Genomic DNA, 13,294 nt, shown 5'->3' with positions numbered 1-13,294 from the left:
GTTTTGCGACATCTTGAAATGTTCTGCTAACGCCATTTATAACTGTTTCCCAAAACCAAAACAACAGGAGGGAGAGTTTCTTACACCCCCACCTCCCCCCAACACACACACACACACAAACACACCAAAAATAAAATGTTCAGCACGTTTCAAATCTCCAAATCCTTCCTTGGAGAATCTGATCTCCAGTTTCAGTGTGTGGAGAGTAATATTTCACTGCTTCATTCTCATTGCACAGGCTGCCCGCTTGCTCAGTCGGGTATGAACGGGTAGGGTGTGGAGGTGGTGAAAAGTTTAACTTGCCGCGGGTGGGATTTGGAGTAAGTGGACAGTGAGCTGGGGAATGGTGGACAGAGAGAGAGACAGAGACAGAGAGTTGGGGAGTGGGGAACACAGAGAAAGAGAGCTGGGGAGTGGGGAAGAGAGAGAGCTGGGGAGTAGGGAACAGAGAGACACACACACAGAGAGCTGAGGAGTGGGGAACAGTGAGTGGGAGAGAGCTGGGAGTGGGGAACACAGAGATAGAGACAGAGAGCTGGGAGTGGTGGACAGAGAGAGAGAGAGACCTGGGAAGTGGGGAACAGAGAGAGAGAGAGAGCTGGGGAGTGGGGAACGCAGAGAGAGAGACAGACAGAGACAGAGAGCTGGGGAGTGGGGAACACAGAGAGAGAGAGAGCTGGGGAGTGGGGAACACAGAGAGAGAGACAGAGACAGAGAACTGGGGAGTGGGGAACACAGAGAGACAGAGAGCTGGGAATTGGGAACACAGAGAGAGAGATGGAGACAGAGAGCTGGGGAGTGGGGAACAGAGAGAGGGAGAGAGACAGAGAGCTGGGAAGTGGGGAACACACAGAGAGAAGGAGAGAGAGAGACAGAGAGCTGGGGAGTGGGGAACACAGAGAGAGCTGGGGAGTGGGGAACAGAAAGAGGGAGAGAGAGAGAGCTGGGGAGTGGGGAACACAGAGAGAGAGAGAGCTGGGGTGTGGGGAACACAGACAGAGAGATGGGGAGTGGGGAACAGAGAGAGAGAGAGGGAGAGACAGAGAGCTGGAGAGTGGGGAACAGAGAGAGAGAGCTGGGGAGTGGGGAACACAGAGAGAGAGCTGGGGAGTGGGGAACAGGGAGTGGGAGAGAGCTGGGGAGTGGGGAACACAGAGAGAGAGCTGGGGAGTGGGGAACAGGGAGTGGGAGAGAGCTGGGGAGTGGGGAACACAGAGAGAGAGAGAGCTGGAGAGTGGGGAACAGAGAGAGAGAGATGGGGAGTGGGGAACAGGGAGTGGGAGAGAGCTGGGGAGTGGGGAACACATAGAGAGAGAGAGCTGGGAGTGGGAGAGAGTGGGGGAGGGACAGGGTTGTCTGAAGTTGGAACTTCCCAGGGTGGGATGCTGCTGAACCAGAAGCCCGCCCCGAGACTGCAAACTTCCGCCCGCCACGGCTGGCCGGGGATGGGGTAGGAGTCAGTCTGATGCACGGTCCAGGGAGCCGGGAGCCGCCCCAGACTGGGGAGAACTCCGAGCGGATCTCAGTGTAACACAGACAGCCGGTGCTGGAACCAGGGCACAGCAGGAGCCCAGGAGCTGGGACAGGGACAGGGAGGGAGGATGGTTCCCATGCTCCAAGATTTGTTCACTCTCGTTCAAATCTAAAGTTGATACAACTGGAGGGGCTAGAGGATGGGGAGGGTTCTGGAGGGGAGGGGGCTGGAGGAGAGGGGGGGGAAGGAGGGGGCTAGAAGGAAGGGAGGAGTCTGGGAGGGGCCTGGAAGGTAGGGAGGGAGCTAGAGGCTGAGGAAGGGGCTAGAGGAAAGTTGTCCAGAGGGGAGGGGAGCAGGGAGCTGGAGGGGGAGGGGGCTAGAGGGGGAGGGGGTAGGGGAAAGGTTGGGGTGGGTGGGGGTGGGGATGGGGACCGGGGAGAAGATGGAATACCAAAGGGAGGGGGATCTCAGGGATAGGGAAAGGATCCCATAGGGAAAGGGGGAAATCTCAGGGATAGGGAAAGGATCCCATGGGTCTTGAAATCTCAGGGATAGGTAAAGGATCCCATAGGGATGGGGAGAATCTCAGGGATCGGGAAAGGATCCCATGGGGGGGATCTCAGGGATAGGGAAAGGATCCCATAGGGATGGGGGGAAAACTCAGGTAAAGGGTGCCAGAGACATGGAGGAGGGTCCCAGAGACAGAGAGGGGATTTCAGGAATAGTGACAGATTCCCCTGCTTGGGGAGGGTAGTATCAGGATCGGGAGGGTGGTGGGGTGGGGGAGCTATGTCAGGAGGTGGGAATGGATGGGGGTGGGGGGAATCCGGAAGGCGATCCCAGTGAGAGCTGCTCTCTGGACAGGGTCCCAGACAGAGCTAGAGACAGACAGAGGAGCTCCCAGAGCAGGGAACCCTGGGCTGACAGTATGATAAAGAGTGGGCTCCCAGAGACTGGGGGTGAGAGAGGGATGGTGGGGAGGGGAGGGGGGGGGGGTGAGCAGGTCAGGGACATGGAGGGTTCGGGCTGTCAAGGGTGGGAGGTTTAAAGGCGAGCTGTTTGCAGGAAATCACTTTACTACACGCATCGAGCTTGCTCTTACCTGCAAACGTCTGTCCTCTGACTCCCAGGGAAAGATTCAGCCCCAGCAGAAGGTAAGTTAGAAGCGGCTGCATGCCGGAGCCTGGATTGGGAAGCGGCTGCAGAGTGGGAGAGGGAGAGAGCAGCAATCCGCCGGCGCTCTCTGCCCAAGTTCAGCTCCTCACACGCTCCGCTGTATTTTCCACTACTTCTGTTTGACTTGGCTCTGACAGTCTGGCCAGCAAAGAGCTGACGTCGGGGGGGGAGAGCGCGTGCCCGCCGCCCGGCAGGCGCGTCCGCGCGCCCGGCCTCGCCTCCCCTCCCCTCCCCTTCCCTCTCGGGGGCGTGCGGCTCTCGGGGACGCGCAGCGCTCTCAACTCCGGTCCGGAACCCAGCTCGACACAAAGCCAACTGGTTTCAATGGAAAGTGACAGCGACCCGGGGAGAAGATGGGTGAAGGGTAGAGGGGGAAGGAAGGAGAGGAAGAAGAAGAGAGAGAGAGAAGAAAGAGAGAGGAAAAGAGAGAGGGAGGAGAAGAGAAGAAAGAGAGAGGGGAGAGAGAAGAAAGAGGAGAAAGAGAGGAAAAAGAGAGGGAGGAGGAGAAGAAGAGAGAAGAAAGAGAGAGGAGGAGAGAGAGAAGAAAGAGAGGAAAAAGAGAGGGAGGAGGAGGAGAAGAGAGAAGAAAGAGAGGAGGAGAGAGAGAAGAAAGAGAGGCAAAAGAGAGGGAGGAGGAGAAGAGAGAAGAAAGAGAGAGGAGGAGAGAGAAGAAAGAGAGGAAAAAGAGAGGGAGGAGGAGAGAGGGAGAAGAAAGAGAGAGGAAAGGAGAGAGGGAGGAGAAGGGAGGAGAGAGAGAAGAAAAGAGAGGACGGGAAGAGAGAAGGGAGAAGGAAGGGAGAGGGAAGTAACGAGAGTAAGGAGAAGATAGGAAAAGTGGAGAAACAAGAAAGAGATACAGAGAGAAGAAAGAGAGTGGGAGGAGAGAGAGAATAGATAAAGGAGAGAAAGAACGGGAAGAGGAGAAAGAGGGAGAGGTGGAAAGAGGAGAAATATCAGAGAGCAGGGAAATTCGAGGAAGATGTGAGAGGAGATGAAAGGGAGGGAATGTGGGAGAAGAGATAAATGGAAAAGAGAGAAGGAATGAGGAGAGTGGAAAAACAAGGAAAGAGAGAGGTAAAAGAGGAGAAAGGAGGTGCACCTAAGTGAGATTGAAGAGAAGACGGGAAGAGAAAGTGGAGTGGAGAACCGGGGGGAGAAAGAGCAGAAAGATGGTGAGAGACGAAAGGGATGGAATGAGAAGTAAGGAGAGGAAAGGGGGAGAAAGAAATGGGAGGACGAGAGAGAGCAGAAAGTGAGGGGCTTACCCTGAGTGATAACAGTTGTATGATTGTAGTTGAGACCGGATTTTTATTTTGCTTATTTTGGCTTTTAGTTTACTTTAACTGGACCAGGGATTTCTCTGCTATATTGGTGATTCCTTTAAGAGGGGAAATTCCTTTTTTTGGCTTGTTTTGGGTCAATCAAAATGACCCACCCCAAAAAAGTAGTCAATTTCCACAGAGTGCTGGTTCACTGACACTAGACGAAAATTATATACTTCAAACCAAATTATAACCTAGACCTTGAAGCAACAGATGTCAATGTGCAGAGGGGTTACAGGGTTATTTGTGTCGCTGTGTTGAAGATTAGTAATGTTTAAACCTACTCTTCGGCAAAAGATATCACCCTCAAATATTAATGTACACAGAATTACTTTGGACTGTTCAGGATTTTTTTATTTTCGTTCAGTTACTTTTTTGTCTCTACCTTTATTGGCCTTAACTTGTGTAAGTGCCAATGACTGACACTCCTGCAGCTGGTACAGTTTGGTTTGGAGGTTTTACTCCAGATTGACTGGGCTCACCCGAGGCCGGAAATGCATTCTACCCAGCTCAGAGGAAGTGTTGGCAGATTGGCTTCTTATCAAAATAAAGCCAGCTTCATGGCTCTGATTCTCCATCTTTTACTTAGTTCAAAGTTTATCTGAGAACATCATCGACCAATGGCATACGTCTGTATCACACAGTTTGTTCCTGATCACCATAAAGTAAGTAATTGGCATGTACAATAAGTAGTAATTCCTTTCAAAAAAAAATCATAAAGATGTACCAAATTGCCATGATTCTCTCCAACAAGGGAACTGTGTTGGTTGGTGGGGTGTGGTTCAGCAGGGAACCCTAAAAATACTCTCCCATCAAAATGAAAGTGCTTAAACCCCAATATCTACTAGGATGCCAACTCCCTAGGATTCCCCTGGAGTCTCCAGTAATTAATTAAGCTCTGAGACAGCAATTACAGCTATTCTAGAGAAAACATATTGGAGCATCAAAAAGTGTCCTTTTTAAAAATGTTTTTTTGCAAGTTTTCATTTAATAGTTATCAAAATTGTTAACATGTTCCGTTGCCGCCATGTTGGACAATTTTTGAGTATTATGAGTTCTTTGGGTCTTCACAGAAGCTCAGGCTTATTATTAGTAACTGCCAAACTGTATTTATTATTACACTGTACATGATGTAGAGGTGCTGGTGTTGGACTGGGGTGGACAAAGTCAGAAGTCACATGACATCAGGTTATAGTCCAACAGGATTTCATCTGATGAAGAAGCAGCATTTTGAAAGCTTGTGATTTCAAATAAACCTGTTGAACTACATCTGGTGTCATGTGACTTCTGACACTGTACACGATAAGGCAGTAGAGCAAGATGTTGCAGACTGTATGGGGTACAACTTCTCAATAGAACACTCTGGGATTAGAATAGTTTGGTGGTTGTTTTTAGCAAGGCAGAGTTGATGGACAAAGACCGTATTCTTTGCTGTGAACCTGTGTTTCAATGACATGTCTACCTGATGGCACAATAATATCACTTAGAAATACAGAAAATCAGAGCAGGAATAGGCCACTCAGCCCTTCAAGCCTCCTAACATAATTTATGTGAGAGGCTTATCTGCTATGTTCGTTAAACTATATCTCTACAAAGGTCTTTGGGAGGGGGTGTGGGCAGCAGAAAAACTGTTCAACAGATGCTAGATTAGAATGGTGCTGGAAAAGCACAGCAGTTCAGGTAGCATCCGAGGAGCAGGAAAATCGATGTTTAGGGCAAATAGATCTATTCCTGATGAAGGGCTTTTGCCCGAAACATCGATTTTCCAGCTCCTCGGATGCTGCCTGAACTGCTGTGCTTTTCCAGCACCACTCTAATCTAGAATCTGGTTTCCAGCATCTGCAGTCCTTGTTTTTACCCTGTTCAACAGATGCTCAAGCATCACCCAATTTAGTATTGAACAATGTACTCTTTTTCAAATTGGGGCCTGTAGAATGGTGGTAAGCAATAGCAGGATCTCGTGAATGGGGGATGGATAATCACACAATGAACCCTTCCAAATAGATCCCCTCAGAATTCACAACACTCCCAAGCTGCCATTTCCTCCCAGATAAATTCAGTACTGATTTCAATTCAATTTAATTGATTAGAAAACATGTATATTGAACTATTTACCGCAGGTTCTGCCTGGGATTGTCAAGAATGCAGACAGCATTTTTTTTTACCATAAATAGTTCAGACACACTTCACAAATCTGGAGATAGGAACTGAATGCTGAGGCAGGAAAGGTGAAAGGGATAAGAGAGGAATAAGTTCAGAAGAACTTCTTAGGGTGTAGAGAAAGGTGGCACCAGTTGACTAGATGTAACCAGACAGTAATAACTTCACAATGTATGAAGTGGCTAAAATATGATAAAGCACACCAAGTGATTTACAGGAACATGATAAAGCAAAGTTTGACACCAAGTTGCAATACAATAAAATTAGGGCTGATCACTAAACATTAGTTCAGAGAATATGTTTTGAGGAGCAAGCTAAAGGAATGAGAAGAGATGGTGAGTTTAGAACATTGGCATTGGGAGGAAGAGAGTCCGAGACATGTAGGAAAGGTACTGCACAGTTTAGAAGTTAGGGAATAGAAAGTGCAACCATCAAATTATTAAAATCAGGGTGTGTAAGAGGCGAGAGTTAAAGAAGCACAAATATCTCGGGGTGTTGTGAGGCTGGAGGATATGACAGAGATAGGAAGGGAGAAAGATATGGAGGCATTTGTAAACAAAGATGAGAGTTTTAAATTGAGCCATTGCTCAAACAGCAGCAATATAGGTCAACGAGAACAAGAGCGGTAAGTGAATGGGACTTAGTAAATGTTCGGACGTGGGAAATAAAGTTTGAGTAATCTCAAGTTTATCGAGTGTAAGCTGTGGGAGTCCAGCTGGAACTACATTAGAACAGTGAAGTCTGCTTGTATTATTGGCATGGACCAGCCTGGTGAGCTAAAGTAGGGTCAATGTTTTCAAAGCGAAACTGAAAGGCACGTATTTTCACTAATCTAATCCGAAAACAATGCCAATGTTTCTGACAGTCCTAATCCTGAAACTTAAGTACAGTTTTACACTGGCCCTAAACAAAAACAGTGTTTATAATTATCCTAATCCTCAAATAAAGCACTGTCTATTTTTGCTGTAATCCTAAAACGAGACTTGTGTTTTTTTTTGCTAACCCTGGGCTTGTGTTGTGGTAAAATTAATACATAAGTATATCCATTGGAGGCAGCAATAAGGTCATAGATTTCCCTCACCAAGAGCTTAGAAAAGCAAATCTGCTTTGTTTCAGAGAGAGAAGATTCACAAAAAAATCCTTAAAACAGGATTTGAGGAAAAGGCAGTAGCCACATCAATCACCTGTGCCTAATGCACTGGACGTGGCATGTTTATAGCTGTTTTTACACTATACTTGGAATCACACAGTATAAACCAAGGCCAGTCATACCTATGCTACCTCTTTGGAGAAAAACAACCCAGCTTGTCCCATTGTCTCTCTGTCTCTCTCTCCATTAATTTTTCAAGCGTACATCCAATTTCTGCTTGAAAGTTACCAAATAAATCTCTTTCCAATCCTGTTTTGGGCTGTGTACTCCAGATGGTAACAATTCACCACGTTAAATAATGATGCCCTAATTTCTCCTATGGCTCTTTTGGCTGCCAGCAATGGCCGAAAGGTTAAACCATGCCTCTGTCAGGTAAGGGTAAAAGATCCCATCGCTGTGCCTGAAAGAAGAACAAGGGGATTCTCTCATGTCTTGAGCCTGTATTTGCCCCTCAATCAATAACTGGCCATTATCACATTGCTGGCCAAGGGAGTTTGCTATGTGCAGATTCGCTGCCATATTTTCTACGCCACAGCAGCAAGTACACTTCAACAGCATTTCTTTGGCTATAAAGCACATTGGGATGTCTTTGTGAAAGGAGATATATGGGGTGGGATGCTTTTTGGAGGATCTGTGTGGACTTGATGGACCGAATGGCCTGCTTCTACACTGTAGGGATTCTATGAATACATGTCCTTTCTTTGATATAATATAAAAATACCTTACTCCGAAATATACTTTCGAATAATGCTGTTCAAAAATGCTATCACACACCTCTGGAGCAGGTAGGGACTTGAATCAAGGCCTCCTGGATCAGAGGTAAGGATGCTACCACTGCACCACAAGAATCGCCAAACTTATTGAATCGCCAAATTTATTGATATCTGTCATATTTTCATCCAAACTCATGTCCCAGAATAATAGCTTGTTGTATGAGATTATCAATCCAGTGTCGGTACCACTGTACGTCCCCCTTAACTTCACCACTAAAGATCCTGGAAACAGATTCCACTGGAACTTACAATGAACAATTGGACGTGAGTTTGAAGTGGATTAATTTAGTTATGTGAGGAAGAAGTTGGTACTTGGGACAAAATTGTAAAGCTGTTTGAAAGAGCCAGGATAGACACAATGGGGTGAATGGTCTCCTTTCGTGCTTCAAGATGACATGATATTACAGAGTATTAGGCCTTCAGGTATTGGACGCCTGCTGTCTGAAGGGTGACTAAGATCAAAAGCAAAGCAGGTTGTAACAGTCCAGATATAAGTAAATCAGGGTTCTCAGTGTAAGTGAACCAGGCAACAACCTTGTTGAATGCATAAGGACACCCTCCCAGTCTAAACCATTCAGCCTGTTCCAATATATAGCCAAAAAAACTGGATAGTTGACACTGCAGCTCAGTTTCACTAAAGATGCTGTATACCTCAGCTATACCAATTAGGAGCCACAGGCTTGGTTTTTGCTCTGTCCACAATTTAATAATAGAGATTTTTTTACTTCTCTGAATTGGTTCTGAGAAAGACCCAAAGACTTATTGTGTTTTCATGCACCTCTGCTCATTTACCTTACTCTAGTTCTCCAGTCAAAGCCAGACAATTGTGTTCAGAGAAAGTGGGCACTGCAGATGCTGGAGATCAGAGTTGAGAAGTGTGGTGCTGGAAAAGCACAGTAGGTCAGGCAGCAGCCGAGGAGCAGGAGAACCGACGTTTCAGGCATAAGCCCTTCATCACGAATAGTCTTGTGGGCCAGGTGAGCTGAGAGATAAATGGGATGTGAGTGGGGCTGGGAGGGTGGTTAGCTGGGAATGTGGCAAGTAGATGAATAAAAGGTGATAGGTCGGAGTGGACAGTGGAGCGGATAGGTGAGAAGGAAGATGGACAGGTCAAGAGGGCGGTGCAGAGTTGGAGGCTTGGGACTAGGATAAGGTGGGGAGAGGGGAAATGAGGAAACTGGTGAAATCCACATTGATCTCGAGGGGTTGGAGGATCCCAAGGCAGAAGTGTTTCCGACTTGTGGATAGGAAAGAATCCAGCTCTTTATGTTTCAGTGGAGATTTAAAGGCACCTCATAAAAGCTATAATTAACGTGGCTCTTAAGCAACATCAGGTCTGCAGTGTTCCTCTACTTTACAATATCTTCAGACATGAAACTGTTGGCCTAGGGGACTGACCACACTTAAAAACAGCTTCAGCTGGGGCTCTGTAACTGGCCTCAGTGTTCCTGAATTATGTAAAAGCAAATAATCCAAGTTTCTTGCTCCTGACTACTCTGAGCTTTACTTGGTTTATGTGGAATACAAATGTGCAGGTTCACATCTGAAATATGGCAAGTTGGTTTAGACCCTGGTGCAATGATGGTGCCTTGGAAAATGATGTGTTGCCAGAATTAAATCAGCCTTTAGAAGATAAAAAGGAAGAAATTGTAATGGGAAGGAAGAGAATCGAAGGTATTCAACTAACCAATAACAACATATAAAAGCAAACTCATCTCAACTGGACCAGCTTGTGTTTAGGAATGGACATAATTTACCAATGAAAGGTTAGAGTGGAGTTGAACCTTGAAAATACCAGAAGGAAATAGAGAGCCAAGTCATATCATGGGCAAAGTATAGCAAAGGGTAACCAATATAGTTTGTGTTACATTTGCCTCATTAACTTCTTTGAAACAAACATTATTTTATTCATAAAATGAAACAGAACTGTGGATGCTGACGATCTGAAACAAAGCAGAAAGTGCTGGAGAAACTCAGCAGTCCAGCAACATCAGCAGAGAGAGAAACAGAGTTAAGGTTTCAAGTCCAGTGACCCTTCAGAGCTGGACATTTTTAAATCCATTTTGGCTGAAACAGACTGCTAGGGGAATACAGTAAACAAATGTGATTAACAGAAATTGTGGTCTCATAGATTTTCAGGAAATCAGATTGTTTCCTGTCACGCAGAAGCCCAGCATTTAAACAAATGCCTTTGTAGTGAGACAGATCTGATAAATATATTTCTTATGGACTATGTTACTTATTGAATTGATTTTTGTTGTTAAACTTTGCTGAGGATAAGTTAAAAGCCTCATTATCACTTGAACTTTTATGACTTTTGAAATGTATTTTTTTGGCCTTCATACCCCAGTAAAATCTCATCCGTTGTCACAGTTTGAGCTTGTCAACTTTGGGAAAGGGTATTTTCCTTTTTGAGAGACTTTTCTCCTATTTCATCTGAATAGATAAGCCACTTCCTGACTGCAATGGCCTTGCAAACTGCACTTGAGATCATTTAAAGATCACTGCTTAAGTGAACATTATGAAGCCAACTGTTGGTGTGCAGCCTTTTCGATCCCATGGCAGTGGTGATCCTCAAAGATAGAGCTTCTTTTGACAAGAAGTCAAATTTTGGATAGGGACTCCGATCCAAGTTTTGGCTGTTTACTGTGTTGCTTTGACTAATTCAGTAAGGAATGTTTTATACTTGGCACAGGCCAGATCTCCTCAATAGATATTTTGATGCAAGACAAAGAAAATGTAGCTCAATCGAAATAGTTTGGCCAGCTGAGTTACAACAAAGTATACGCTAAGTGACTCCTAACTGTTCTCTGAAATATCTGAACATGTCACTCCGTTTAAGGGTAATTAGGGATGGGCAACAAATACTGACCTTGTCAGTGATGACCACAACCCATGAAAGAATGAAAATCAGTCTCAGAGTCAGGGCTTTGTTGACTACTTGGATTGTTTATCGTGACTCAGTTTCATCTGAGCTATTGGCTGGAAGCTGCAGGTACTTTGGTAAATGTGCAGCCATTTGCAAAATCATCGAAGCTTAATGAGAATCAATGTAACAGACAATTTAAATCCTTTTGGTAATATCAGGGCAGACCAAACGCAAAATAAAAAGCCATCGACTCTGACAATTGTTTCTGGGTCGTATCTTTTAACTGTGCAATTAGAGTCATAGAGTCTTAGAGTCATAGAATTATAGAGTCATAGACTCTTAATAGAGTCTTAGAGTTGTGCAGCGTGGAAATAGAGCCTTCAGTCCAACTCCACCATGCCAACCGATATCCTAAATTCATCTAATCTTATCTGCCAGAATTTGGCCCACATCCCTCTAAACCCTTCCTATTCCCATACCCATCCAGATGCCTTTTAAATGTAGTAATTGTACCAGCCTCTACCACTTCCTGTGGTAGTTAATTCCATGCACACAGCACCTTTTGCATGAAAAAGTAGCCCCTTAGGTCCCTTTTAAATCTTACCCCTCTCACCTTAAACCTATGCCCTCGAGGTTTGGACTTGCTTACCCTGGAAACAAGATCTTGGCTACTCACCCATTAAAGTCACCCCTCAACTTCTGAGGCTCCAGGGAAAATAGCCCCAGCCTATTCAGCCTCTGTGAAAATAAGTGCTTCTGTGAATCAATTTATATCTGTGTTGGTCTCTTTGAGTATCAGTGTTTGCTTGATACCCAACTGGAAAGGACTATTAGTGGACATGGGTCTCAAACAGCAGAACAACCACCAGCAGTGCCTTTGAAAGATCCTCTAGATCTAGTTACAGCAAAGGCAAGCCAACAGTAGCATCCTCTCATCAAGCAACATGTCCAACATCGAGACTCTGACCACTCAAAAGCAGCTCCACTACCCATGGTTTTCATATGCCTGATTCCAGACTCCCAAAGCAGCTGTTCTGAGATGAACATGATGCCTGGCAAGTACCATGCACACACACACACACACACAAATATACACAGTGACAGACATGCACGCACACACTCTCTCTCACCATGCACACACACGCACTGACAGATGCACAACATGCACATTGACGGACATACAAACAGACACACACACACTTCCACACATACACAGACACAGACATACATAGATACACACACACATACACAGTCACACGTACACAGACACACACATGCCTCCAAATGTGTGTGAGAGAGAGAAATCTATAGGTGTGTATGTGTGTGTGAAAGAGAGAAGGAGATCAATGGAGGTGTATGGGTATGAGTGAGAGAGAGAGAGAGAGATCCATAGGTGTGAATGTGTGTGTGAGAAATCTATAGGTGTGTTTGTGACCGAGAGAGAGAGATCTGTTGGTTATTGTGTTTATGGCAGAGTCTGCAGCCAGACCACCTCCGAACCCACAGAACTGGAGTGGAAGCAAGTCTTCATTGATCCTGATCCTGAGGGACTGCTTATGAAGTTGACCCAGCATCATTCTAATATCCAGACCAAATCATGGGCACTTTCTACTTCTGTCAGCATGTTTAGATGGTTTTCTTGTATGCGCAATTTTGTGTATTTCTTGTCGATGTGTGCATGTTCCTGGTCCATGTGTTTTGTGTGTGTTTTGTGCAGATGTCATGAGGGTGCGGGTATGTGTTCCTTATCTCAGTGTGTACACTGTATGGTTGATTGTGTCCACCTTCACCTATAGGTATGTGTATATGTGTGTGAGAGAGATCTATAGGTGTGTGTATGTGTATGTGAGAGGGATCTATAGGGGTGTGTGTGTGAGAGATATCTATAGGGGTATGTTTATGTGAGAGAGATCTATAGGTGTGCGTGTGTGAGAGAGAAATCTATAGGTGTGTGTGTATGAGAGAGAGAGAGACAGAGATCTATAGGTGTATGTGTGTGAGGGAGAGATCTCTCGGGGTATGTGTGTGAGAGAGAGATCTCTCAGGGCATGTGTGTGAGAGAGAGATCTATACGGGTATGTGTGTGGGAGAGAGATCTATAAGTGTATGTGTGTGTGAGAGAGAGAGATCTATAGGTGTGTTTTTGTGTGAAAGAGAGAGATCTATAGGTGTGTGTGTGTGAGAGAGATCTCTCGGCATGTGTGTGTGAGAGAGAAAGATCTATAGGTGTGTGTGTGAGACAGAAAGATCTATAGGTGTGTGTATGTGAGAGAGAAAGAGATCTATATGTGTATGCATATATGTGTGCGTGTGTGAGAGAGAGATAGAGCTGTATAGGTGCGTGGAAGAGACATCTATGGGGGGGGTGAG

General features: G+C 45.6%; 1 protein-coding gene across 7 annotated transcripts in view; it reads right to left on the bottom strand.

The window, feature by feature from the left end:
* LOC122548881 (receptor-type tyrosine-protein phosphatase mu) overlaps positions 1-2,973 on the bottom strand; it is a 903,264-nt gene extending 900,291 nt beyond the window's left edge. For 2 of the 7 annotated variants that reach the window (XM_087986678.1, XM_087986679.1), the window contains exon 1: positions 2,577-2,973. In XM_087986678.1, coding sequence (XP_087842804.1) covers positions 2,577-2,649 — 73 coding nt within the window. In that variant the 5' untranslated portion in view covers positions 2,650-2,973. The remainder of the gene's footprint in view (positions 1-2,576) is intronic. The other 5 variants (XM_087986680.1, XM_087986682.1, XM_087986683.1 and 2 more) reach the window with 3 other exon arrangements.
* Positions 2,974-13,294: the final 10,321 nt, after the last annotated feature.

The sequence above is a fragment of the Chiloscyllium plagiosum genome, unplaced genomic scaffold (genome assembly GCF_037043375.1).
Source record: "Chiloscyllium plagiosum isolate Xiang-an unplaced genomic scaffold, Cpla_swu_hap1 HiC_scaffold_4, whole genome shotgun sequence".
NCBI classification, from domain to species: Eukaryota; Metazoa; Chordata; class Chondrichthyes; order Orectolobiformes; family Hemiscylliidae; genus Chiloscyllium; species Chiloscyllium plagiosum.
Note: the sequence above shows the minus strand (reverse complement) of the source record. Positions and strands in the feature narration are given on the sequence as shown.